The sequence below is a fragment of the Rhinatrema bivittatum genome, chromosome 2, assembly GCF_901001135.1.
Source record: "Rhinatrema bivittatum chromosome 2, aRhiBiv1.1, whole genome shotgun sequence".
NCBI classification, from domain to species: domain Eukaryota; kingdom Metazoa; phylum Chordata; class Amphibia; order Gymnophiona; family Rhinatrematidae; genus Rhinatrema; species Rhinatrema bivittatum.
In genome coordinates this window covers 420903751-420928483 of record NC_042616.1, presented here as the reverse complement: position 1 = coordinate 420928483, position 24733 = coordinate 420903751, and the positions used below count along the sequence as shown (strand labels likewise).

The 24733-nt window shown below is 46.8% G+C and overlaps 1 protein-coding gene across 5 annotated transcripts in view; it reads left to right on the top strand.

Moving 5' to 3' along the window:
- Window positions 1–23482, top strand: part of GTPBP1 (GTP binding protein 1) — a 100411-nt gene extending 76929 nt beyond the window's left edge. For 4 of the 5 annotated variants that reach the window (XM_029590203.1, XM_029590200.1, XM_029590198.1 and 1 more), the window contains 4 exons: window positions 1547–1725; window positions 7992–8159; window positions 8566–8616; window positions 17737–23482. In XM_029590203.1, the coding sequence (XP_029446063.1) occupies window positions 1547–1725; window positions 7992–8159; window positions 8566–8616; window positions 17737–17829 (491 nt within the window). In that variant the 3' untranslated portion in view covers window positions 17830–23482. The remainder of the gene's footprint in view (window positions 1–1546; window positions 1726–7991; window positions 8160–8565; window positions 8617–17736) is intronic. The other variant, XM_029590199.1, reaches the window with a different exon arrangement.
- Window positions 23483–24733: the final 1251 nt, after the last annotated feature.

The following is a 24733-nucleotide window of genomic DNA, read 5'->3' as shown; positions in this document are numbered from 1 at the left end:
TTTTTTTGGTGGCAGTGACTTCTGCGCAGTCTGAGAGCTTCAGGCCCTTCTAACTTATCCACATTACACTAAGCTGCATACATCCCACGTTTCTGCATTAAGGTGGTGTCTGACTGATAAAAGTGGACATCTGTCAACGTCCTGGCATTCTTCCCCCAAGGCTACATGCCAACAAAGCTGAATGAGCCCTGCGTACTTTGTATTGCAAGATACCGTAGCTGTCGCCTTCTACCTGGAGTGGACTAAAGACCTTAAAAAGCAGCAGATTGCATATCTTTTGCTTATGCCCAAGTAGGCCTGACCTTAGAAGGGCATGTTCAGGCCCATAGTGTCAGGACCATGGCTGCATCAGTGACCCATCTGAGGCCAATCTCCATAGAAGTGAGGTACAAAGCAGCAGCAGACTGGTCAGTCCACGCATTCGCATCATGTTCATTTTGATACTGATTCCTGATCCAACAGCAGGTTTGGACAGGATTTCTTGAGGGTTCTTTCTGATGGTAGAGACCAACTGTAGGCCTCCTCCTTTACAGCCCATTCTTTTATTTATTTTTTTTTAAGGAAAAGTTAAAGCCCATCAAAGTTGTACTGCCCTGCTAGTGGTGGGCATGTCTCCCAATTTCTGCTTTACCCCATGCTATTTTTTTTTTTTTTTTTTTTAAGGCAATCCTTAGTTGAGGATGAAGTAGGTGAATTTCCAGTCTTCAGAGAAAGCAAAATTGTTTACCTGTAATGGTGGTTGGTAAACTGTTGTTTGGACAGTCTCCCATGCTTTCCGTCCTCCCCTTCTGGACTGGAGTTCATTTGCTTAGTTTCAGATCTGAGGCATGTTGCTCAAGTGCAGGAACACAGGCACTGCTGCGCCTGCCCAGAGGTAGCTTGATTTTTTTTTTCTGGACAGTTCTGGAAACATCCGGTGCCAAGATGCGATAACCTCACCCATGTATGTGACTGGTGAGCTGCTGACTTCAGAGAACACCTAATGCAGGTAAGCCACATGGGGGCATGATGAGGCCAGTTTGTACTTCAGAAACGGAAAAATGAGATTTTTAAAACCACCTGAAGGGGCTGTGATGCCAGAAATATATTTTGAGAAGGTAGTTTGGGAGTTCTTGCATAGTCATCATTCAAAAAAAAAGACAGATGCAGCCTTTGAATCAACCACGTCATCTTGGTAATGCTACATAAACTTTTTATTTTAATTTTGTGAAATAGTGCATAATTACTCGGCATTATACACACATTTATATTTGCATAAACTGAAAACATTTCCTACTAACAAGGACTGCTACTTTAGTTTCTGTTCTCCCATCTGTGCATCAGAGAAGCCTGAACCAGCCAACTGGATTGCTTGACAGTTTTGTAATGAGTAAAGCCCTGTTGTGCAGCCTCACTTTGTCCATGTAAAACATTTGTTCTTAATCCTTGTGCTTTTTCAGTCAAAGGCTGTTTTTTTTGCCTTTCGCTGTGTTTTCGTGCAAGAGAATCCTTTATTTAAAAAAAAAAAAAAAAGTAACTTGCCCCTGCTTCTGTCTGAACTCTGTAGTGCACTGCGGCAGTATCCGGCAGACAGCCACAATCCTCAGCATGAATAAGGATTGCCTGCGCACTGGTGACAAGGCCACCGTCCACTTCCGCTTCATCAAGACCCCCGAGTACTTGCACATTGACCAGCGCCTGGTGTTCCGAGAAGGGCGTACCAAGGCTGTGGGCACGGTCACCAAGGTGTGTGCCAGAGGCCATGTATGTGCATGTTTAAATAATTCTAATTCAATGTTCATTTTTCCCCTACTCTTGACAGCTGCTATGTGCTTACTGATGTAAACTGTTGGCCCTAGAGGTGACTCTTTTGGGTTTTATTGACATGCTGTAACTTATAAAACTCAAGTTTCATAGCAATATTGGAAAATTCAGAAGTATGAGGAAATTGCCTGAAAAATTGGGGTAAATCCCCCTTAGGAAATTCATTATAGGACCAAACTCTGCTCTATTACCTGTTCCTGTTCATACCCATATCGGTCCAGATAAGTGGGTTTTGCATCCCTACCAGCAGATGGAGGCAGAGAACAAAACTTTGAGGCATTGCTACACAGCCGGGAGTGCCTCCTGCAGTCCCTCTATTTTTCTGTCTCCAGCAGATATGGTAGAGGTGCAAACCTGCAGTCTGACAAAAAAAAAAAAGTTTTTTGGGAAATACAGAAGTTGGACTGAGGCTCTCTGAGGTGTTAGGTTCCTTTGTGGACAATCCCTCAGGTGGAGCTGAGCGACTGGGGAGTTTAGAAACCTCTGTAGCTTTCTGGAGGTCCTGATAGCCAGGGGACTGGCTCCCTTGTTGCCTCAGAGGTAGTCTGTCTCCTACAAGCCGCTGTCCTTTTCAAGGGAAGTAACCCTGTTCATTTTAAGTTCGTATTTAAAAAAAAAAAAAAAAAAGCAATTAGCAAAGCGGTTTATCTTGGGCAGAAACTTCAGTCTGGGCACAGCGGTTGGTGCTCTTTAGGCAGTGGGAACTGTCTGTGCCAACAGGAGGGGGAAAGATAGCTGCCCTTTCCTTTCTTCCGCCAGTGATCCAGGAGAAAGAAGGTTTGACGCATGCTACTTGGGCCAGTGTGGCTGTGCCCAAGCCACATATGCAGCCTCTTTTTTTTTTTCTCTTCATGCTCAGTCCAAATGTATTTCTTAATGGCCGTATGGGTTATGTCTCAAACTGCGCATGGTGGCATGCAAATCGTGAGGTGTCTGGTCTATGAGACTCCATGCACACTCTCTGTACTGGCTGCATATCGGGGAAGAGGGAACCTCTACGGAAGCAGCGATCTATAGAAAGGCCCTCGGGTCTTTGGGGGCCACGGTCCCAGGGAGATCACAGGGTGCAGGCATGCCTGCAGGGGATCATGGGCAGGGAGCCTAGGGATTCCCCTCTTTTACCTGTAGATCAGAGTGCCAAGGAGGGACATGGGGGGGGAGTCTGAGAGCCTGTTCGGTTAGGGGGCCAAGGATCTGGAAGAATGTTCTCTGGAATTTGTCCTTCTGCATAAGGCCTTCCTGGTGAGGAATGAAGCAGGAAGGAAGTGGCCCAGAGAGAGGCAGCCAGGTTGCTCTTCTAAAAGACCAAAGGAAGTGTCCTCAGGAGGCTATGGAGACCTGCTACAATGCCTGGGCCTGGATCATGCAGGATTGGAGGCCAATCTCAGGGATTTGAATGATTCTGATCTGCAGGAAGACCCGGCGGACACAGAAGCCGCTCTGAACGTGGATCCTGATAAGATGACCCTGATCCGGATGAGTTAGTGGTGATGGAGGGGGAGGACCCTCGGGTGGTCTGCCTATTTTAAGGAGAAGAAGCTATGTCCCCTCATTCCCCAGGTGTTGGAGGAACTAAGGGTTAAAGGGGCTGCATGGTCCTAGTGCTGTTCCCTTGCCTAAGAAAATTCAAAAGCTGGTGAAGCAGGAATGGGACTTCCCAGAGGTGGGCATGAAGTTCGGCAGGGCTAGAGCTAAGCTTTATCCATTTATGGAAGAGACCTTGGAGCTCCTAAGGGTGCCTAAAATGGATGCTGCAGTTTTGGCTGTTACCAAGAAAACTACCATCCTGGTAGTGGGTTCAGCTGCTCTGAAGGATGTGCAGGACCGTGCCGTGATTTGTGGCAGTATGATGCAGATGGCCTGTTTGTGCTGAGTTCAGAAAGCACAGGAACAGGCCTCAACCAGGGCTTTCAGTCCCATGCAGTCTGCATGCCTGGAAGCTGGAGTTGTGTATGTGGCGGATGCACTTCGGCCAGAAGCATTGTCTCGGCGGTGGTGGCGGCCCACAGGCTGTGATCGGTTGACATAGTCCAAGTCCTAGTTGTTGTGTAATATTCCTTTTAAAGGGAAACTCCTGTTTGGGGAGGATTTAGATCAGTTGATGAAGACTTTGGGGGGAGTCCAAAAGAAACAGATTACCTGAGGATAAGAGGAGCAGCAAGAAGACTTTCCCATCCCATTCCTGTTTTCAGGATGATAGACTGTTCCAGTCAAGCCAGAATTGCTCAATCTCGGGACCAAAGTAGTCTTTGGGATGACAGCAGTCCTTTCGGGGCTCCTGCAGATCCTCCAGGGATGTTGCCGGTGAGGGGGCTGGAGGAGAAATGTCAGCACAGTTTAATCCAGGGATGCCCATTCCTCTCTAGAAGCGGTAGGAGACAGATTGTCCAGCTTTTGAGGGCCAAAATTACCTCGGACCATTGGGTTCTGGAGGTGGTAAGATTGCTATGCTCGAATTTTCACACCCTGTCAGGAAAGCCTTTCTAGTGTCCCACTGTTTGTCTCGAAGCAAGCGAGAAGCAGTGAGGGGGACTCTGCAGAGATTACTAAATTTAAATGCAATAGTTCCAGTCCTGCTGGTTGAGCAAGGCAGGGGAGGTACTCCATTTATTTCATGGTCCCCAAAAAGATCTGCACCTTTCGTCCCATTCTAGATTTACAAAAGGTGAAATAGGCCTTACAGGTTCTGTGTTTTCGTATGGAGACATTGTGCACCATTATAGAGGTAGTCCACAGAGGAGAATTCTTAGTGTCGTTGGACCTGACAGAGGCTTACCTCCATATTCCCATTCGGAAGGGCCATCAGTTTCTTCGGTTCACGTTGCTGGGACAGCATTTTCAGTTCCGGGCTCTTTCCTTCGGCTTGGCCACAGTGCCCCGAACCTTCACTAAGGTGATGAAGGTGGAGGCAGCCTTGCAGCGAGAAGGGATTTTGGTCTATCCGTATCTGGACGATTGGCTCATTCAGGCAAAGACTGAGGAGGAATGCTTGCAGTCTCTTCAAATTATGGACACCTTGAGTTTGGATTGGGTGATAAATGTAGAGAAGTCACCTAGTTCCAACCCAGTCATTGGAGTATCTGGGGGGCACTATTCGATACCCAGAAGGGCAGAGTGTTCTTGACTGTGGACAGATTGTCAGTTACAGGCACAGGTGACACGCTTGCTACGTCTGTCGGTACCAACTGTCTGCGATTTTATTTACAGGTTCTAGGCTCCATGTCTTCCATGTTGGATTTGGTTCCTTGGGCATTTGCACACATGCAACCTTTGCAGAAGGCGTTCTTGTCCAGGTGGAATTCATTGTCTGAGGAGTATCATCTGCCTTTGCCCCTTCTAGGGGAATCCAGGTCCAGTCTATCGGGTGGCTTTCGTGTCACAGCCTCGAAAAAGAGTGGATCTGGAGGCCCCGGACTTGGGTGACACTGACCACGGATGCCAGCCTCAAGGGTTGGGGGGGCGGTGTGCCTGGGGTGGTCTGCCCAAGGTCTTTGGTCAACAGTGGAGATGTCCGGGTCTATCAATTGACTGGAGATGAGGACGGTCCACCAGAGGTCTTTCTACCCTGGATCAAAGGTCGGGTGGTTTGTGTGTTCTTGGACAATGCAACAGTGGTGGCGTACATCAATCAAAGAGGGACAAAGAGTCATGCTTTGGCTCAGGAGGCTCAGCAGTGTTTGCTTGGGCAGAACGTCACCTTGAGGGAATAGCGGCTTCTCATGTCGCAGTAGTGGACAACGTGCAATTGGATTTCCTCAGCGGACGACAACAACTAGATCCAGGGGAATGGGAGTTGTCTTCGGAAGCCTGGAATCACATCTGTGCCAGGTGGGGCATTCCCCATTTGGATCTCATGGCAACAAGTGACAACACAATGGTGGTAAGGTTGATCAGTCACAGAAGGAAAGTCTGCTGGGAGGGTCTGGATGCTCTAGTGTCCATGGCAGACGGGAGTCCTACTGTACATATTCCCTCCTTGGCCATTCATCGGTCGAGTTTTGCAGCGCATAGACGCGCATCCACAGAATGTGATGTTGGAGTGGCTGTGGCGACTGTGGTTCATGGATCTGCTACATCTCACAATAGGGGGATCCCTCAGGATAGCTCACCTGCCAGGGTTGCTTCGACAGGGTCCCATTTTTTTGGATCGGGAGGATAACTTTTTTTTGTCTCGCGGCTTGGCTTTTGAGAGGCAGCACCTGAGAGGATATTCAGAGCCAGTTATTTTCTCTTTACTTCAGGCTAGAAGATCCTCTACTTCTCTGGCATACGTCAGGATCTGGATAGTTTGAGTCTTGGTGTCTACAACAGTGACTGGATCCTCTGACTGTGGAAGTTCCTCATATCTTAGCCTTTTTGCAGCAGGGATTGTCTAAAGGTCTAGCCTATAGCTCACTCCACGTTTAGGTTTCAGTCTTGGGTTCCCTTAGGGGCAAGTTGCAGGGAAGGTCGTTGGCCTCTCAACCTGATGTAATTCAGTTCCTGAAGGGAGTCAAGCATTTGCTTCCTCCGATTCGGAAGTTATGCCCGGATTGGAACCTCAATTTAGTTCTGTGAGTGCTCTGTGGGGCCCCTTTTGAGCCTTTAAGGGGAACATCTTTGAAGGACCTGATATTGAAGATAGGTTTTCTGGTGGCCATGTGTTCTGCCAGATGGATTTCGGCGCTTCAGACACTGTCTTGCAGGGATCCCTTTTTGTGTATTCCTAACAGGTTGTCATTGCAAACAGTCCCCTCCTTTTTATCGAAGGTGGTTTCCTCCTTTCATATCAGTCAGTAGAGCTTCCGGCCTTTCCGGAGTGGTCTAAGGATAGGGAGCTGCATCTTTTGGATGTGCGGACTCTGTTGCGCTATCTGAAGGTCACTAACAGTTTTCGGTGATTTGATCACCTTTTTGTGTTTGGTGCAAAGAAAGGCAATAAAGCTTCTAAAGCCACAATCTCTCTGTAGCGGAAGGAGACTATTTGCTCTACTTATATTTGTAAGGGTTGCAAAATTCCAGTAGGCCTAAGAGTGCATTCTACAAGGGTGCAGGCAGCCTACTGGGTGGAGTGTCAGTGGGTGTCTCCTCAGATATATAGGGTTGCGGCGTGATCCATGCCTCGTGCTTTCACCAAGCATTACAGATTGGATGTTCTTTTGGTGAAAGTGTTCTACATGTGGGTCTTTCGGGTTCCCACCCAGTCTAGGTGTGCTTTGATATATCCCACTTGTCTGGACTAATCTGGGTATGAATAGGAAAGGAAAATTGCTTCTCACCTGCTAATTTTCATTCCTGTAATACCACAGATCAGTCTAGAGCCCCCCCCCCCCCCCCCCCCCCACTGCTGTGAGACTGAATTTCCTGATTGCGACAATTTTTGAAATATGGTTCACCAAACTATAAATATGTTGAGTTAAGTGGTTATCAGACTGTTTTGTTCTCTGGAAGTATGAGAAACTTCAGTTCAGGGGGTTCCAACCCCGAGTTACCTGTTTGCCCTGGGAAAAAAGGGTTGTAGTGGCTAATCTTTGGCTTGGGTACAGGTCAATGCTGAGGGACTGCAGGTGGCACTCTCGGCTATGTAGCAGTGCCTCAGTTTTTGTTCTCCACTTGTCTGGACTGATTTGTGGTGTTACAGGAATGACATTTAGCAGATAAGAACCAATTCTCTCTTAGCTAATAAGAAAATACTTTAGAAATAAAGTGAAGACAGGCTGCAATTAAATGTCCCTTTTATTTGTCAGATGTGCATGCTTATCTGACAGACCAAGCGGTCAGCCCAAAATGAGGAACCAACTCTGTTCATGTAGTACAAATTCAATTTTATATACTTTAGATCATATTATGTATCTTATTAATCTTATCCAGTAGAAGGGGATAGCAGCAAGCATTTTGACAAATCACCTTTCTGTATCTGTGCTGCATAAAATTAATATTCTAATACTCATGTACAGTGATGTATTATACACATACTATGGTCAGCTAAAGCAGTAAACAACTTACAATATCTTGAATACTTTGTGCTTCTAACCTATATGTATGAATGCTAAGCTGAGTTATCTTTGTTTCCCTGGCTTAAGCAGTTCCAGCCATATTGATAGGCCACACAGTGGAGTCTTAAATCGTTGGCAGCTGCTATCACCTACTGCAACAAGTAGTACTGGTATACTGGCTTATGCTTGTCTCTTGTGATTTATCACTGTCAGTTATTACAGACCACCAATAACTTGCCCATGAACTCCAAGCCACAGCAGATCAAGATGCAGTCAACAAAGAAGAGTCCTCTGGTAAAGAAAGAGGATCCCGCAGCAGCAGGGGAGGAAGCACAAGGATCCTTGCCGGCAGCATCAGCGTCTGCTTCTGTACTCTCCCAGGTAGGTGCTTGGCTTCCTTATGCTTTGTTAGCAGTGTGCCGTGCTCTGTTCTGGGTGCAGGGTTTCTCCTGGATCCTTATCTTGAATGTACACACATTCATTCCCTGTTCGGTGGGTAGAAGGTTGCTCATAATCCTAATGATTTCTTGCTTTTTACAGTCTTTTGTCTCCTATTTTTCTTTCTTGTACATAGCGATCAAAAATGAACATTTCCTTTTCCTCAGTTTTGCGAGAAGTGAAAAACATCACTCCTTTGGTTTTTTCATACTCATTCTGTGTCTTCTCTGGGTCTGGAATGCTGTGTGTGGTTTGTTCTGCCATCTCTTTCTCCTGCCTTTCTGGTCTTCAAATGGACTCTTTCTTGCTTATTTCTTGCTTTCTTTTTCCCCTGCTGCTTGCCTGCCAGGCTGCTCCTGAGGATGACCTGCTCAGCAGAGAGGGAAATAAGGAGAATAAGGTATTTCTAAAACTGCAGTGCCAGTTTGATTTAAAAGAAATAAACTGGATGGCTATGGCTTCTTATCTTGAACGTATCATAAGAAATAACACTTTAATTTCTAAATTGTTTTAGTGGTCAAAATTCAGGTCTGACAGTTAAGCCTATGGGCTTTCTGGTGACAATTGGAGGTTGACCAGAGGGCAGTGCTGTAATTCTTACAGTTGTTGTACCTCAGGTAGTCAGGTCCAGGTAGGCCCTACAGTTCTTGGCCTATCTGTGGGAGAAACAGGAAGCTGTGAGGAATGGATGTCTGGTTTATGAAGCACCAGGACACGTTCAGCTAATCTGGTTTCTTCACTGACTGACATGTCTGGTACGGTAGTGGTGGTTTAGGTGGAAAGACAGTTGGACCGTTCCACCATCTGCTGTGGAGGGAACCCAGTCTCACAGTACTTTCTAAAAAGGGGGAGAAAGTATACTAAAATGCACCTACAAAGTAACACTTTCAAGTGCTTTATAAGATAAGTGATGGTGCAAATGGGTCTTACTGTTTAATACTGTCATTGTGCATAGATTTGGTTCAGCTTGATCCACTTCTTTCTCTGTCCTCCGGACGAAACCTATGCAAGGTAACATATCCCCACTCTCATGGTAACATACCCTACTTCTTGGGGGAATTCTGCGCACAAAAACTTAAAATTCTGCAAACTTTATATTGGTCAAAATAACACAATTTACATGAGTCTTTAACTTTTCTGTATTAGTTTAAAATGTAATTACTTAAAGATGCAGAATTTCCCTAGAAATTCACTGTAAGTGGTCCCTTCCACTTGCTCTTCCTACTCCCCTGGCCACTTTGCCCTCTCAGGCCCTAACTCCTCCACCTGCCAGTATCTCTCCCCTTCACCTCTAGGTTCAACCCCTTCCACTCTTATCGCCACTCCCAGAGCTTGATCCCGTTCTCAGTACTGCCCCTCATACAGGCTCCCTCTCTCTCTTGCCGCGCACACACATCTCCTCATACAGGGTCTCTCTCTCTTGCATACACACCCATACAGGCTCCCTTTCTCTCTCTCTCACGTACACCCTCACACAGGCTGTGTCTCACACATACACAATCCCTTCACATAGGCTAGCACCCTCACATACACACAATCACCTTTTCATACACACAGGCTCCCATTCCCTGTAAGTACCCGGATCAGTCCAGACTCTTGGGTTTTGCCTCTCCACCAGCAGATGGAGACAGACGTTTTGACAGACTCTGCCCTATACCCTAAGGTGCCACCCACAGTGTCAGTATTTCAATGTATCAAAGCAGAACTCTTAAATAGTAGAATAAATCACCTACACCCCCTCCCCAACCAGGGTAAGAGAAACCGCATCACTTAAATTATCCTGCTCATAAACTTCAAAATGAACAGAACTGGTGAAAACTGTGGAACAAGCAAGAAATACTCTGCAAGGCCAACTAATATACACTAGAACGCATAGACTCTCAAGCAGAGCAGGACTCTGGACTGATCCGTGGTACTAGAAAATTAGCAGGTAAAAACCAATTTTCCTTTCCCTGTATGTACCTGGATCAGTCCTGGGATGTACCAGAGCTCTTCTAACATGGGTGGGACCACGAGAGAGCTGCTCAAATCACACCAGCACCAAAACCCGCAGAGTCTGGGGCCTGGACATCCAAACGATAATGTCTAGCAAACGTGTGCAAGGACTTCAAAGTGGCCGCCCTACAGATCTCTTGCAGCGACACCAGTTGACATTCCACCCACGATGCCTCTTGCAAACAGGTAGAATGTTGTTCGTAGACCAACTGTATTTGGGTGACCTTGTAATAAGTAAGCTGAGCTAATAGCCTCTTTCAACCAGCGAGCGATCGTCACTCTCGACGCTTTATGTCCCTTCTTAGGATCACTCCAGAGCACAAACAGATGGTCTGACACTCGAAAGGAATTAGTGGTTTCCTAATAGCTTAACAGAACCTGATGGACATCCAGCTTCTTCAAGTCCCGGGGCTTAGGGTCTGAATGATCGAGACCTGGAAAAGAAAGGAGCTCCACCGACTGACTAAGATGAAACGAGACAAATTTAGGGAGAAAGGAGGGGACCGTCTGCAACGAAACTCCCGAATCTGTAATTCTCAAAAAGGGCTCTCTGCAAGATAATGCCTGAAGCTCCGATACCCAGCGAGCCGATGAAATAGCCACAAGGAAAACAGTCTTTAGAGTAAGATCCTGTTTATAGCGGGACTCAGGAAGGCAACTTCAGACAGCTGTTTAATCTAAAAAGCAAGTTTTTTTAATAGAAAGACAGGGACAAAGAAAAAGCGGAACAAGAAAATGAGGAAGTTGTTGTTCCACGGAGAAGCGAAGAAATTACAATAAGGGTTTCAGTGGCGCTTCTCAGAGCGGAGCTGTGTGTCCGAAACTTTTAAACTTTTTGCAATGTCCAATAGGAATGTTCTGACACGCATCCTGGGTGTGTTTTCTACTTCCGGTGACCAATGGGGATCGTTGCTTTTAGTCCAATCAGGTACTGACAAGTACTGTCTCTGGGGAGTTGGCTACTTCCTGGTGCTGGACTTGTCAAAGCACATGGTAGACGAAGAGTTTGCCAAAGCACATGGTGGCGGAATAGGTTGCCAATAAGTTCAGGAAATACAATATACTGTCTAGCCATATACAGTCCTTCAATGTTACCCTCTTTAGGGGCTCAAACGGCACCACACATAATGCCCTGAGAACAAGGTTAAGGCTCCAAGAAGGATACGGATTCCGTACCGGCAGGCGCAAATGTTTCACCTCTCGGAGAAAATGCGCCACATCCAGATTGGCTGCTAACGGTAGTCCATGAGGTTTACCCCGAAAGCAACCTAGGGCTGATACCTGCACCCTTAAAGAATTACATAAGCCCTTAGACAAATCAGCCTGCAAAAAGGATAAAATATCCGACACCGAAGCCCGAAAGGGGTGCACCTCGTGTTCTCAACACACCAAGACTCAGAAATCCCCCACACCCTGGCATAAGCTAGGGAAGTAGAGGGCTTCCGTGACTGTAAGAGGATAGTGACCACTGCGTCCAAATATCCTTTGCTTTTTAGACGTTGCCTCTCAAAAGCCATGCTGCGAGACCAAATCAGTCCGCCTCGTTCATACAGACAGGTCCCTGGTGTAGAAGATTGGGAAGGTCCAGGAACCTCAAAGGACCCACCACCACTAAGTTGGCCAGGTCCGGGGAACATGGATGCCTCGGCCACTCCGGGGCTACCAGGATTACCTCCGGGTGAATCTCTATCCGTTGCAGCACCTTGCCTATGAGAGGCCACGGCAGAAACACGTACAGGAGTATGTTTCTTGGCCAGGCGAGAACCAAGGCATCTACACCTTTGGCTCCTGGCTCTCTGCGTCGACTTATGAAACGAGGAGCCTTGACATTGCCATCGGGTCCATCCGTGGGGTGGACCACTTGTCGCAAATGATCTGGAACTCTTTGGGAGAGAGTTCCCACTTTCCTGGATCTAGTCTATGGCAACTGAGAAAATCAGCCTGAAGATTGTCGAGGCCGCGATCCTGGCCAGGTGCTGTTCCACCCAGCATATCAACTGTTGCGCCTCCACCGCAACCAGTTGACTTTTGGTTCCTCCCTGGCGATTGATGTAAGCCACTGCTGTCACGTTGTCAGACAGAACTCTGACAGACTTTCCCTGCAGGAGAGGTAAGAAAGCATGTAACGCTAAGCGGACCACTCTGGTTTCCAGGCAATCGACCACCGACCTTCTTCCGCCGACCACTGTCCCTGCACAGACTTCTTTGACAAACTGCTCCCCAACAGGATAGACTGGCATCCATAGTAACCACCGTCCATTCAGGAACCTCCAGGGACGTGAGGAGCCACTAATCTAGACTAAGCCGCGCCGAGTCTATAAGAGGAAGCTGAAGGTGAAATCGCTCTAACACCAGATTCCAACGGGAGAAACTCCAGAGTGGACGCCATCGACCCCAGGACTCGTAAATAAAACTCTGGGAGGTTATTTGGATAACAAATCTTGGACTTGCTCCTGTAGTTTGTCGATTCGCTCCCTCATCAGAAAAACTCTCCCCTGATGTGTAGAAAAGGGCTCCTAGGAACTCAGACTGGGAAGGGATCAGGTGACTCTTGGCAGGATTGACCACCCACCCAAGAGATCACAACAGTTGAAGTACTCATTGCACCGCCGACTGGCAGAGAGACTCTGATTTCACTCAAATCAGCCAGTCGTCCAGATAAAGATGAACATACAGCCTCTCCCTCCGGAGCTGAGGTGCCACCACAATCATCACCTTGGTAAAGGTCCTGGGCACTATGGGCAGTACGAAAGGTAGGGCCCGAAATTGAAAATGCTTTCCCATGATGGAGAAGTGCAGAAACTTCTGGTGGTCGGCTCTGATGCCGATGTGCAGGTATGTTTCCGTGAGATTTAGCAATGCCAGGAATTCTCCCCTGTGAACCGATGCAATGACTGATCTGAGGGTCTCCATGCGAAAATGGGGGACTCGAAGGCACCTGTTGACCCTTTTGAGATTGAGGATGGGCCGAAAGGTGCCTTCCTTCTTTGGTACCATGAAGTAAATGGAGTATTGTCCCCTGTGACACTCCACGGGAGGAACTGGACAAATTGCACCCAGATTGAGGAGTCACTGCAATGTGTCCTGCACCGCTTTTTGCTTTTCTGCGTACGAGCACAGGGAGACAAGAAACTGGTCGTGAGGGTGTCCCCTTGTCTTTTGATGCTAAGGACCCACTGGTCGGAGGTTAATTTGACCCATTCCTCGTAAAACAGGGACAACCTGCCCCCTACAGACAGAACCAAGGAAGGGGCCATCCTGACATCATTGGGAAGATTTAGGTCGTCCTGGTGCTTGGGGAGTACCTGCTTTTCCAAAGCATTGCCCCTGAAAGGACTGTGACCAAGATTGTAGTCTGCTTGAATTCTGGCGAAAGGAAGACCCCGACAACCGCGAGGTCTGAAATCTTCTATTCCCTCGTGAATGTGATCTAGGGGGAAAGGAGCTCGGTTTAGGCTTGTCCTCTGGAAGCTTATGGACCTGGTTTTCCCCTAAGGATTGAATCATATCCTTTAGGTCCTTTCCGAAGAGAAGTTTGCCTTTAAAAGGCAGGGATCCCAGCTGAGCCTTAGACGAAACGTCCACTGCCCAGTTCCTAAGCCACAGCAACCTGTGAGCAGAGACCGCGGATACCATAGACCTAGCCGAGGTTTGTAAAAGATCATAAAGCGCATCCGCACTGTAAGCCACCGCCGCCTCCAGACGACCGGCTTGGATAGCCTCTTCTGAAAGTGCGGAGCAACCTTGTAACTGTTGGACCCAGTAGTGACCTGCTCGCAAGGAAAAACTACTGCACAAAGCAGCTCAGACTCCCAGCACCGAAACCTCGAATATTTTCTTAAGCTAGACCTCCAGCTTACGATCTTGAAGGTCCTTGAGGGCTGTCGCCCCCGAAACCAGAATAGTCTTGGTGATGGCCAACACCACCGCATCCACCTTGGGGGACCCGCAAGAGGTCCAGAGTCTCTTCTGGTAAGGGATACAACTTGTCCATAATCACCTTACTGATCTTGAGGCTTAAGTCGAGAGTATCCCACTCTCTAAATAACAAATCAGTTACAGAGAGGTGAAATGGAAAGGACTTTGTCAGACCCTGGAGACTGACCATGACTGGATCAATCCCCAACTCCTCCAAAATAGCGGGAATAAGAGGACCAAGCTAGTCTTTCCTAAAGAGGCGTACCACCTTAGGATCATCTCCCTCCACCTGGGGGCCAGGGTTAGATGAAAGACCCTGAACCTCCTCTGCAGCATCCTGAGGAGGCCAGGTCCCTGTCTCTGGGTTCTCTGGCTCCAAGGAATCGAAGGAAGAATCCGGTGGCGGATGGGAGGAGCCGGTCCGGAGGGTGCGCTTAGGTTTAGGTGCCCCCTCCACCACCCTAGCTCGCTTGAGGGGTAGCGCTGCTGTTTCTCCAGACTGGCCTGCGCAGAAATGACCACTGTCCCCTGCATGTTTCTTCACTGGCTTTAAAAGCCTTATGTAGCAGGAGAATAAACTCCGAAGAAAACGAGGAGTCGGAAGCCCCTTCGGAGCCCTCGTCCTCTGTTTCAAAATTTCCAGCCCCAGCACCACCCCCTTCGGGGGCAGAGGGCTTCGGGGAAAGTGGAGGAGGGGATTCCCCCCCCCCTCCATTGCTGCCCATGTCGCCGCGCGAAAGGTGGACAAAATGGCTTCCATTCACGCGCAAAGCAGGAACAGATCAAAGGCAGCCGGCTGCGGCCGTTTGGGCCTCACAGGCAGTCGACGCAGCCCTGAAACGCTGACCCCAGCCATTAGGGACGTGCCTTCCCCCCCAGGGAGGCAAGCGGAACAGACCCCCTCGCGGGACACGTGAGCGCACGAAGGCCAGATAGGCTGCACCATGTGGCATCAGGGCTAAAATGCAGACCGGCCTGACCACGCAGCAGCCGAGGCAAAGGGAAGGCACGACTGAAAGAGCCACTGCTAGAAGAAAAACAGTGCGAAGCGAGAAGGAAATCCGCAAAAGAAAAGGAACGGTCAGACTTTTTTTTTTTTTTTTTTTTTTAAACCTGGTCAGCCGCTGTCCACCACTCAGGTCCTGAACCAACTGAGGAGAGTGAACTGGGCTCCCCGGTATCACCTCAGTGGTTTGGTTTGGGGGAGCTGCAGTGGATCCTCGACCTCTGGCTCCACTAACATGGAATAGACTTAGTTTTTGGGTACTTGCCAGGTTCTTATGGCCTGGACTGGCCACTGTTGGAAACAGGATGCTGGGCTTGATGGACCCTTGGTCTGACCCAGTATGGCATGTTCTTATGTTCTTACATCCCCCCCCCCCCATTTTTTTATTTTTTTTTTAAACAACCCAGACGCCACAGACTAGATCCAGGAGATTGGGAACTCTCTCCCGAGGCGTTGCCTCTCATAGGCAAGATGCTGCGACAGAGATTCACCCGTTGGAGGTAATCCTGGTAGCCCCGGGGTGGCAGAAGCGTCCATGGTTCCTGGACCTGGTCAACTTAGTGGTGGAGGGTCCTTTGAAGTTCCAGGACCTTCCAATCTTCTACGCCAGGGACCTGTCTGTATGGACTAGGCAGATCGATTTTGTCTCGCAGCATGGCTTTTGAGAGGCAACGTCTAAAAAGCAAAGGATATTCGGACGCAGTGGTAATTAACCTCTTATGGTCGTGGAAGCCCTCTACTTCCCTAGCTTATGCCAGGGTGTGGGGGATTTTTGAGTCTTGGTGTGTCAAACACGAGGTGCGCCCCTTTTGGGCTTCGGTGTCGGATGTTTTATCCTTTTTGCAGGCTGGCTTGTCTAAGGGCTTATGTTAACTCTTTAAGGTCCAGATATCAGCCCTAAGTTGCTTTCGGGGTAAAGTTCAAGGACTACCGTTAGTGGCCCATCCGGACGTGGTGCATTTTCTCAGAGGGGTGAAACATTTGTGCCTGCCGGTACGGAATCCGTGACCACCTTGGAGCCTTAACCTTGTTCTCAGGGCATTGTGTGGCTCCATTTGAGCCCCTGAAGAGGGCAAAGTTGAAGGACCTTTATTTTAAAGACTGTTTTTTCCTCGTGGCTATTTCATCGGCTCGCCAGGTGTTGAAGCTTCAGGCATTATCTTGCAGGGAGCCCTTTTTGCGAATTACTGATTCGGGAGTTTCGTTGCGGACAGTCCCCTCCTTTCTCCCTAAAGTTGTCTCGTTTCATCTTAATCAGTCGGTGGAGCTCCCTTTTTTTTCCAGGTCTCGATCATTCCGACCCTAAGCCCCGGGACTTGAAGAAACTGGATGTCTGTCGGATTCTGTTAAGCTATTTGGAAACCACTAATTCCTTTCGAGTGTCAGACCATCTGTTAGTGCTCTGGAGTGGTCCTAAGAAGGGACATAAAGCGTCAAGAGTGTCGATCGCTTGTTGGTTGAAAGATGCTATTAGCTCAGCTTACTTATTACAAGGTCACCCAAGTCCAGTTGGTCTACGAGCACATTCTACCCATTCGCAAGCGTTGGCATGGGCGCAATGTCAACTGGTGTCGCCGCAAGAGTTCTGTAGGGCGGCCACTTTGAAGTCCTTGCACACCTTTGCTAGACATTATCGTTTGGATGTCCAGGCCCCAGACTCTGGGGGTTTCGGTGCTGGTGTGATTCGAGCGGCCCTCTCGGGGTCCCACTCATGTTAGATGAACTCTGGTACATCCCAGGAGTCTGGACTGATCTGGGTACATACAGGGAAAGGAAAATTTGGTTCTTGCCTACTAATTTTCGTTCCTGTAGTACCACGGATCAATCCAGAGTCCCGCTCTGCTTGAGAGTCCATGCGTTCTAGTGTACATTAGTTGGCCCTGCAGAGTATTTCTTACTTGTTCCACCGTTTTCGCCTGTTCTGTTCCTTTTGAGGTTTATGAGCAGGATAGTTTGTGGCGAGGTTTCTCTCCCCCCCCCCCCCCCCCTGGTTGGGGAGGGGGTGTAGGTGATTGATTCTACTATTTAAGAGTTCTGCTTTGCTGTGGGTGGCACCTTAGGGTATAGGGCAGAGTCCGTCAAAATGTCTGTCTCCATCTGCTGGTGGGGAGGCAAAATACAGGAGTCTGGACTGATCCGTGGTACTACAGGAACGAAAATTAGCAGGTAAGAACCAATTTTCCTATCTCTCACAAACACTCCTTCACAATCTCCTCCTATAGGCTCCCTCTGGCATCCACACAAGCACCCCCTCACTACACACATTCACTCACTGGGGTCTTCATCTTTGGGAGCGGAGTGCGGCACATGGGGGCCTTCATCTTCACCTCAAACAGCAAGCGCTTCCATTTGCGGCATGCTGGGGTCTTCTCTGCCATTTTCTGCGCAGAATTTGGCAATTCTGTGCGGGGTGGGGGAACTTCTGCACAGTAGCGCAGAATTCCCCCAGCTGTTTCAGGGCATTAAAAAAAATAAATCAATAAATAAAATAGTTCCTTAAGATATTGTCTCTTGTTTCTGAGTGTATAACCAAAAACTACCCATTGTGAAGAATAGAAAAAGCAGTAACTAGCCTACCTTTGCTTACCTTCTGTCTTGCAGCCGAAGGTGGGCGGCAGCGGGCGGCGGCGAGGTGGACAGAGACACAAAGTGAAGTCGCAGGGGGCCTGCATGACCCCAGCCAGCGGGTGCTGAGTCTCCCATCACTGCAATCATGCTTCCAGTCCCTGAGGAGGCACCATTTCCCCCAGAGAGAAGAACGAAAGCAGAATACCAAAAGGCAGCCCCCTTTCTCCTCACTCCAAAAGAAAAGAGGTGACCCTTCCTCACCCTGAACCTCAAATCATCCGTTCAAGTCTGATTATGTTTTATAAGTGGTCAATAATGGACATAAAAAACCCAAGCTTGTTCAAACCAAGCAGCTTGAACTCCCAGTGTTTTGGTTGTATCCCGTTGGCCGTTAGACATTTTATTGTTCTTAGAGTGGGTTTTGTGCTGCTTTTTATTTTTTATTTTTTAAGATGAAGTAGCTGGCAGCTCTCCAAGTGAAGAAAGTGCCCCTTGGGTTTTTGTTTTTAGCCGTCTGTTCTTTTCCACGCCTCCCTTGTATTTATTTGCATTTTGTCTAGTTGGCAGACTGCCTTTCCCAGTGTGACTCTGTGTGCGTGTGTAACTAGCTTCTACTCCCTCTGGCTCCTGCAGTGATGGCACAAGCACTGAACTGACATCACAGCCCTTGCCAGGAAAGAATGTATGATGACAGTGGAGGAACAAATAGGAAGTTAATGCTAACTGGACAGGAGAGACCTTCTCATTTTTATGACACATCACCAGTCAGCTACAATAAAGTATCTCGTCAGATCTTCTCATACAATATTTTGGGGGTTTTTTCCTGTTTTTATTTTTCAAGCATTTTATGTGTGGAGGAGGGGGGAGAGGATACTCTTAAAAACTGAGCCATCTGTGAGCTGGAGGTCATTCTGGGGCACTCCAGTTTATCCTTGTACAGGTGCCACATTGGGGAAGGGCAGTGAGAGGAGACAGAAGGAAAAGGTGGTAATCACATCTTTTCAGTTGTCCCTCTGGTGACCAGTGACTGTGTGCAGAGGAGATGCTTCATGCCATCCAACTCATGTCAGCTGTGTTGACTGACTGGATAAAAAAAACCCCCTTGACTGTACCCATTCCCAGGCTGCGCCGTGAACACAGCTTCCCCAGCTGGGATGCCATCAGCCTGTGACCAGCACAAAGTATGCAGGTGTATTAAAAAACAAACTACTCCCCCAAAAAACACCCTACTCAAGTTAGGCTGTAAAGTAAGGGTCAACACTTAAGATTTTTATATAGGTTAAAACTGGAGTAAATGTGAGTGGCCCCAGTTAGCGGTCTCATTTGTACAAAGTTTTGATTTTTTTTTTTATTTGGAAGAATCTGTATTCTTCCCAAGATGCCCCGTCTGCTCTTATCAGTATCTTTGAGCTCCTTTCGCTCATCAGCATGAGAACAGGGTTGAAGTGGAGCCTGGTTCGGAAAAGCTGTGGGTTCTAAATTTTTATATAGTACTGTGTCCCTGGATCCCTCTCTTTCTTGTAAAAAGAAACTGCAATACACTTTTTTTTTATGAGGATTTTTTAAAATTTGATTGAACTCCATAGAAAGGTGGGACACTGTCTTTTTGTTTGTTAAATATTTCCCTTTTCATCATGCTCATAGCTTACCATTCAGTCAGCCATCACTTTCCTGTGAGCTTCTGTCTGGAAGCAAACGCTGAGGCCCTTCATGGCTTCAGCTGAACATTGTTATTCCTTGTGTGTAAGTTTACTGGAGTTCTGTGTAAAGGATCACAGAGAAGCACATGGTATGCTAATGAGCATATCACTTTGAAGGAAACCTTTTATAGTTGAATTACACCTGCACAAGCATATGGTTTGGGTCTTTCATGGAGGATTCTTGGTCAGCAGAGCTTTTCTGATGCATAAAACTCCTTTTTTTTAGGTTGGCTACACTATTGGAGTAGTGTCTACAATTTGTAAAGCAACATAATAGTATGCCAGATGTGCTGTACAGATCTGTCTCCATTCTGCCATGTTCTTTCTGAATGTTTTGGGTACCACTTGGGGGGAAAAATCTTTCTTTCGGTCGACAAGCAGGCATGAATTAGATCTTTACATCATCTGGCTGTACCAACACAGACCCAGTTCTTAGAACACTGTAAAAACTTTATGGAGCATGCATGAGAGTTTCCATCTGCACTGCCTTGTTATATTCCTTAGTGTTTCTTTGTCAGTGCTTCCACATTGATATTTCCTGGTCTCTTGTCAAATTTTTTTTTTCAGCTTTTGGCCTTATTTTTACTGCCTTGTTGCTCTTCTGTTTTCTTGCCACTACCACAGCAGCCCTTCAAGCAGAACTTTTCAGTTTAAAAAAATCTACCCTTAGTAGCTTCAAGGCTTGTATCTGTGGATGCTGACTGTCAGTTATTGGATACACACACACCATCTCCTATTGCTGCCTGGGCCCTGACCATGACTCCTCCAACTACTCTAGCTGTGGTGGAGTGGCCCCTAGGGTGCAGCAGCGCTGCACCTTGAAGATAGAGGTTCTAAGTAGGGTTCCAGCAAGACAGAATTTCCAAGCCTTGGAATGAGTCTGAACAATAGAGCTACTCCTTTTCTAGGGCTCTTGACAAAGGAAGCTGAGACGAGATCCCTCCCCATCTCTGTCCCATATGCAAGAGAATGCTATCCCCTTGGTGGTGCTGATTTCTGGATCTGTGGGTTGGGCATGGCATGCAAACGTGAGGGGCCAAGAAGAGTGCCCAAATGACATGAGGACAACTGTCTCTCCCCACCCCGCTGAAAAAAGTCTGCACCATTGCCTTGGGGCTTTGCCAGAGAAAAATAGCCTTATTGGCACAGATACCGGTCATGGCTAATGTGGTGCTAGTGAGCCAGCATGGCCAGAAAGTGGGAGGAAGTCCCCTGGAGATGGTGGTGTGTCAGGGTGTAAAGGAATGATTGTTAGAGGGGACTCCTGGCCATGCTAATTAGTTTTGTTGTCCTCCGGGGTCATGTAACTTTTCAAGTGCTAAAATGGGGTGGTGATGGCTAAAAGTTTGGGAAGCTGTTTTCCAGGGGTTTTCTCACCTTTGAGGAAAGAGAATCTTGAGCCAGCTGCATAAATAAGGAGAGAGGTATCCTGCTCCCAACCAAAATTGGAGGGACATCCTGACAGAAAGCATAGAAGCTCATACCTGCTAGGGGAATCCATAACACATGAGCGGATCACCTAAGTAATATGTTACAACCTCAGAAGTGGTCCCTGGATCAAGGAATCCTGGACAACTTGATCAGTTGCTGGGGAAAGTCAGTGCTTGATCTATTCACCTCAGAAGACAACAGGCTCAGAGGCGCTCTGCTCTATGCCTTTGAGCAACTTCAGTGAAGCGCCCACCACTTTTGTGCTAGACTAGAGCATCCATGAACTGTGAACCCACCAATTCCTCTCAGTACCAGGACCATCTAAAAGGTCCTTTTGGAGCGTGATATTCATATCTTGTATGACTGTGAATTCAGTCTTCAGGTTTGTAGGGAATATTTCTGACTTATTTCACAGGAGGGGGGCAGGCTGTGCCAGCACTAGCCCTCACGCTGTGCATGTTGAACACACAGTAATCTCCTCTTTCCCTTTCCCAAAGAGGTGGGGAAACTTTCAACAAAAAGATCCTACAGCTTCAACTGGAGGAGGTTTTTGGCCCTATACCAAGCCAATCAGTTGGATCCCTTCTCATATTGCCAAGGAATTTGCTTCAGCATAGATTCTTCCTCTTGACCTTAGGCTTTGGTATTACTTCAGTCAAAGTTTATCTTAGTGCTATTGCAGTATAACAGGAGCATGGAGAAGGGGTTCTGATCTCTCCATTTCCTGGTATCCAGATTCATGAAAGGACTGTAGCAAGCCAAGCCTCCAGTCATTAAACCTATAGTGCCTTGGGATTCAGTTTAGCCCTACCTCAACTCATGAAACCTTTCAACTTGAAGTTTCTCACCTAGAAAGTGTTTTCTTGTGCCTGTTACTACGGCATGCAGTGCAGGTAAATTATAGGCTCTAGTTTCATATTTGCTACACCTGCAATTTTTTCACAGTTTTTCCAAAAGTGGTAGCTGCGTTTTAAGTCATTGAGCTACCTCCATTCTTTCCAAGACCACATGCATAAAAAAAGACTGAGCTCTTCACTCCTTGGATTATAAGAGAGCCTTGGTCTATTAAAAAAAAGGACTCAACCTCACTATCAAGCTTCTCAACTGTTCATGTCCTTTGATTGTGATAGGTTGAGAATGGCAGTTGCCAAACGCATTCTGTCTGATTGGTTAGCAGACTGTATAGCACAGTAGTTCTCAATCCAATCTGTGGGACATAACCTAGCCAGTCTGATTTTCAGGATATCCACCATGAATATGTACAGGAGAGACTTGCATGCACTGCCTCTGTTTGTATACAGATCTCATGCATACATGATATCCTGTAATCCTAACTGGCTAGGTGTGTTCCAAGAACTGGGTTGAGAACCACTGTTCTCGTGCATTGTTATGCTTTGGCTGGATTACAGACTCTGTCAAGGCTCAAGTGAGAGCAATGATGACTTCAGTGGTTCACCTAAGGGCTCCATGCATCCCTTGAAGACATTGCAAAGCTGCCACTTTGTCATCAGTTCATACCTTCATGTCCCACTGACTCGACAACATGTCTTGGAGGGACAGTTTTGTGCAGCTGCTTGGCCCAGGAGTCCACTCTCCACTGGTAGGGGGTCTGGGTTGCTTGTTTTAGTATGTGCTCGGCTACACCACCTTCAGCTTGGGATGCTCTGTGTAATGGCTAATTCATGCTTGCTTGTTGACAAAAAGAAAAGCAAGTTTGCTTACCTGTAAACAGGATTTCCTTAGCAGGATAAATTAATTAGCCATACTTAATGTCTGTGCGCCTCCCCGGAGATTAGACTACCTTGCTAAAGCTTGAGCTCTGGCTGAAGAGGCTCATGAGACAGTACGTGTGCATGGGACCTCCCGCACATGCTTAGTAAAGTTCTTATTGAATTGTGGGTTTGTTTCAGATCTATTGGATTATGTCATCCGTGCATGATGGCTAATTCATCCTGCTATGCATGGAGGACCCTGTCTATAAGTAAGCAAACTTGCTTTCTCGTGTCCCACACCAACTTTCCTGATTGTTTAGTTTTTGTTTAATAAAAAAAGAGGGTTCTATTGCAGCCAGCTCCATAGAATTGTTGGGGGGTATTCATTCTAGCATGAGAATGGTAAAGAGCAACATGAAACCATTTTGTGTTAGGAATAAAAGATAAGAAAACTTAGAACTGGAGCTGGAGTTTCTGCTGTAGCTGGTGTGTTCCAGCCAGAAAACAAATGCTAGACTTTTATCTCTGTTGTGAGCCTATTTACTCAGTTCATCTGACCAAAATTCAGGTTTCCACTGGGCATTATTGCTAGTATTGCTGTGTATTGTCTTTCCAGTCCATCCATATGTATGCAGACCTTTTACAGAGACAACTTACAGACTAGAAAGGTCAAACTTTAGTTACCTAATTCAGATTTTTATGATGGTGGGAAAGATAAAATCTGGCATGCTGTCAGGTTGGGAGGTGGGCTTTTGTATTTAAAAAAAAATAAAAAATGGAAATGTCCTGTATAAGCATTAATTTAAAGTACAATCCCCCTACAAAAAAAAATGTTACCACTGTTTGAGGCAAAATGTTTCTTATTTTTAACTGGCTTTGTAATAGAACAAACAAAGGCTGGTGAAACATGTAAAATAAAGGTTTGTTCCAATTTGAGCTGTGTTCTGTGATTACAATCTCAACTACTCATGATGCTGGAGCCATAAGTCTGCCATAAAAGGTAAATATGTAACAATACCCAATAAATAGAGCCTTTATACGGTATGTAAGAAATTATATAAACCCAAAAAATGATTTCTTACGTTTTGTGTTGAACATAAAATAATTGTTGTATTTAATAGCAACCATCATAGAGCACTGAGGCCCGGATAACAAACCAGGAGACCCTAAGAGCAAAATGCTTCAATGTGCTGAAGTATAATCATCAGTTGCTATTGTGGACTCAAATCATGAATCTCATTGAATAAGCAGATATGATGCTATTCTGCACTGGAAATAACAGAAAGGTACTCAGATTAAATGTTCTTTTGTCAAAGATCCATAATCTGCTAAGTCACTGAGAGGCAGGAGGTCTACAGCAAAAAAAATGTTTCATGCCAAAGCTATGTTAACCTGTTATTAAGACACTGTTTTAAACCGTGTTAGCTTGCTGTTGAAACGCCCGACTCTGCAGGGTTTCGGAGGAATCTCCTTCGGGGGTCCAGCTGGTTTTTAAAGACTGTTGTGTGCTTGAGGTGTCAATTTGTGGCTCAGCTCCTCAGTCTCGAATGGTCAGTGCTGTTGTGAGTTTTACCATCCTTTCTTGACAGGTTTGACAGCCTCTGACCATTCTATAAATTTAGGGGTGGCACAACATCAAGGATACTATAATGTATTAGGATGACTGCACCAGCACAGTGTCAGTAGGGAAAATTTCAGTCTAGCAGTAGAGCACCAGAGTTGGATACAAATGCCCAGGCTTAGGTACATGTGCTAAAAAGGGCACAGCAGCTCTAAATGTCTATTTTGAGTAGCACAGGGAGAGGTAGAGTTACTGTAAATTATTAGGGATGTACATTTGTTTAAATTGAATGTGACATCTGAAACGGGTTCTATTCATTTCAGTTGTGGAGTCAATGAAACAAGAGCCCATCCCACAAATGAAAAATATCCTATTAATTGCATCCCCCATTCATTTCTATGGGCCAGTGCCAGTTCGTAATTGAATGTAAAGCAGTCAGCCAGCCCTTCCCTATGAGTGATGTGACCTTGCAACCTTGTCAGAGACTGGTGGGCACTGAGCAGGACATTGTTAGCAAGAAGACCACAGCGCCAACATATCAGTTTTTCTATTCTAGCCTATTCCTGTATGCTGGACCCAGTGAAACTGATCCTGGAGTGTGGGCATGTGTGAGGAGTACCATGCAT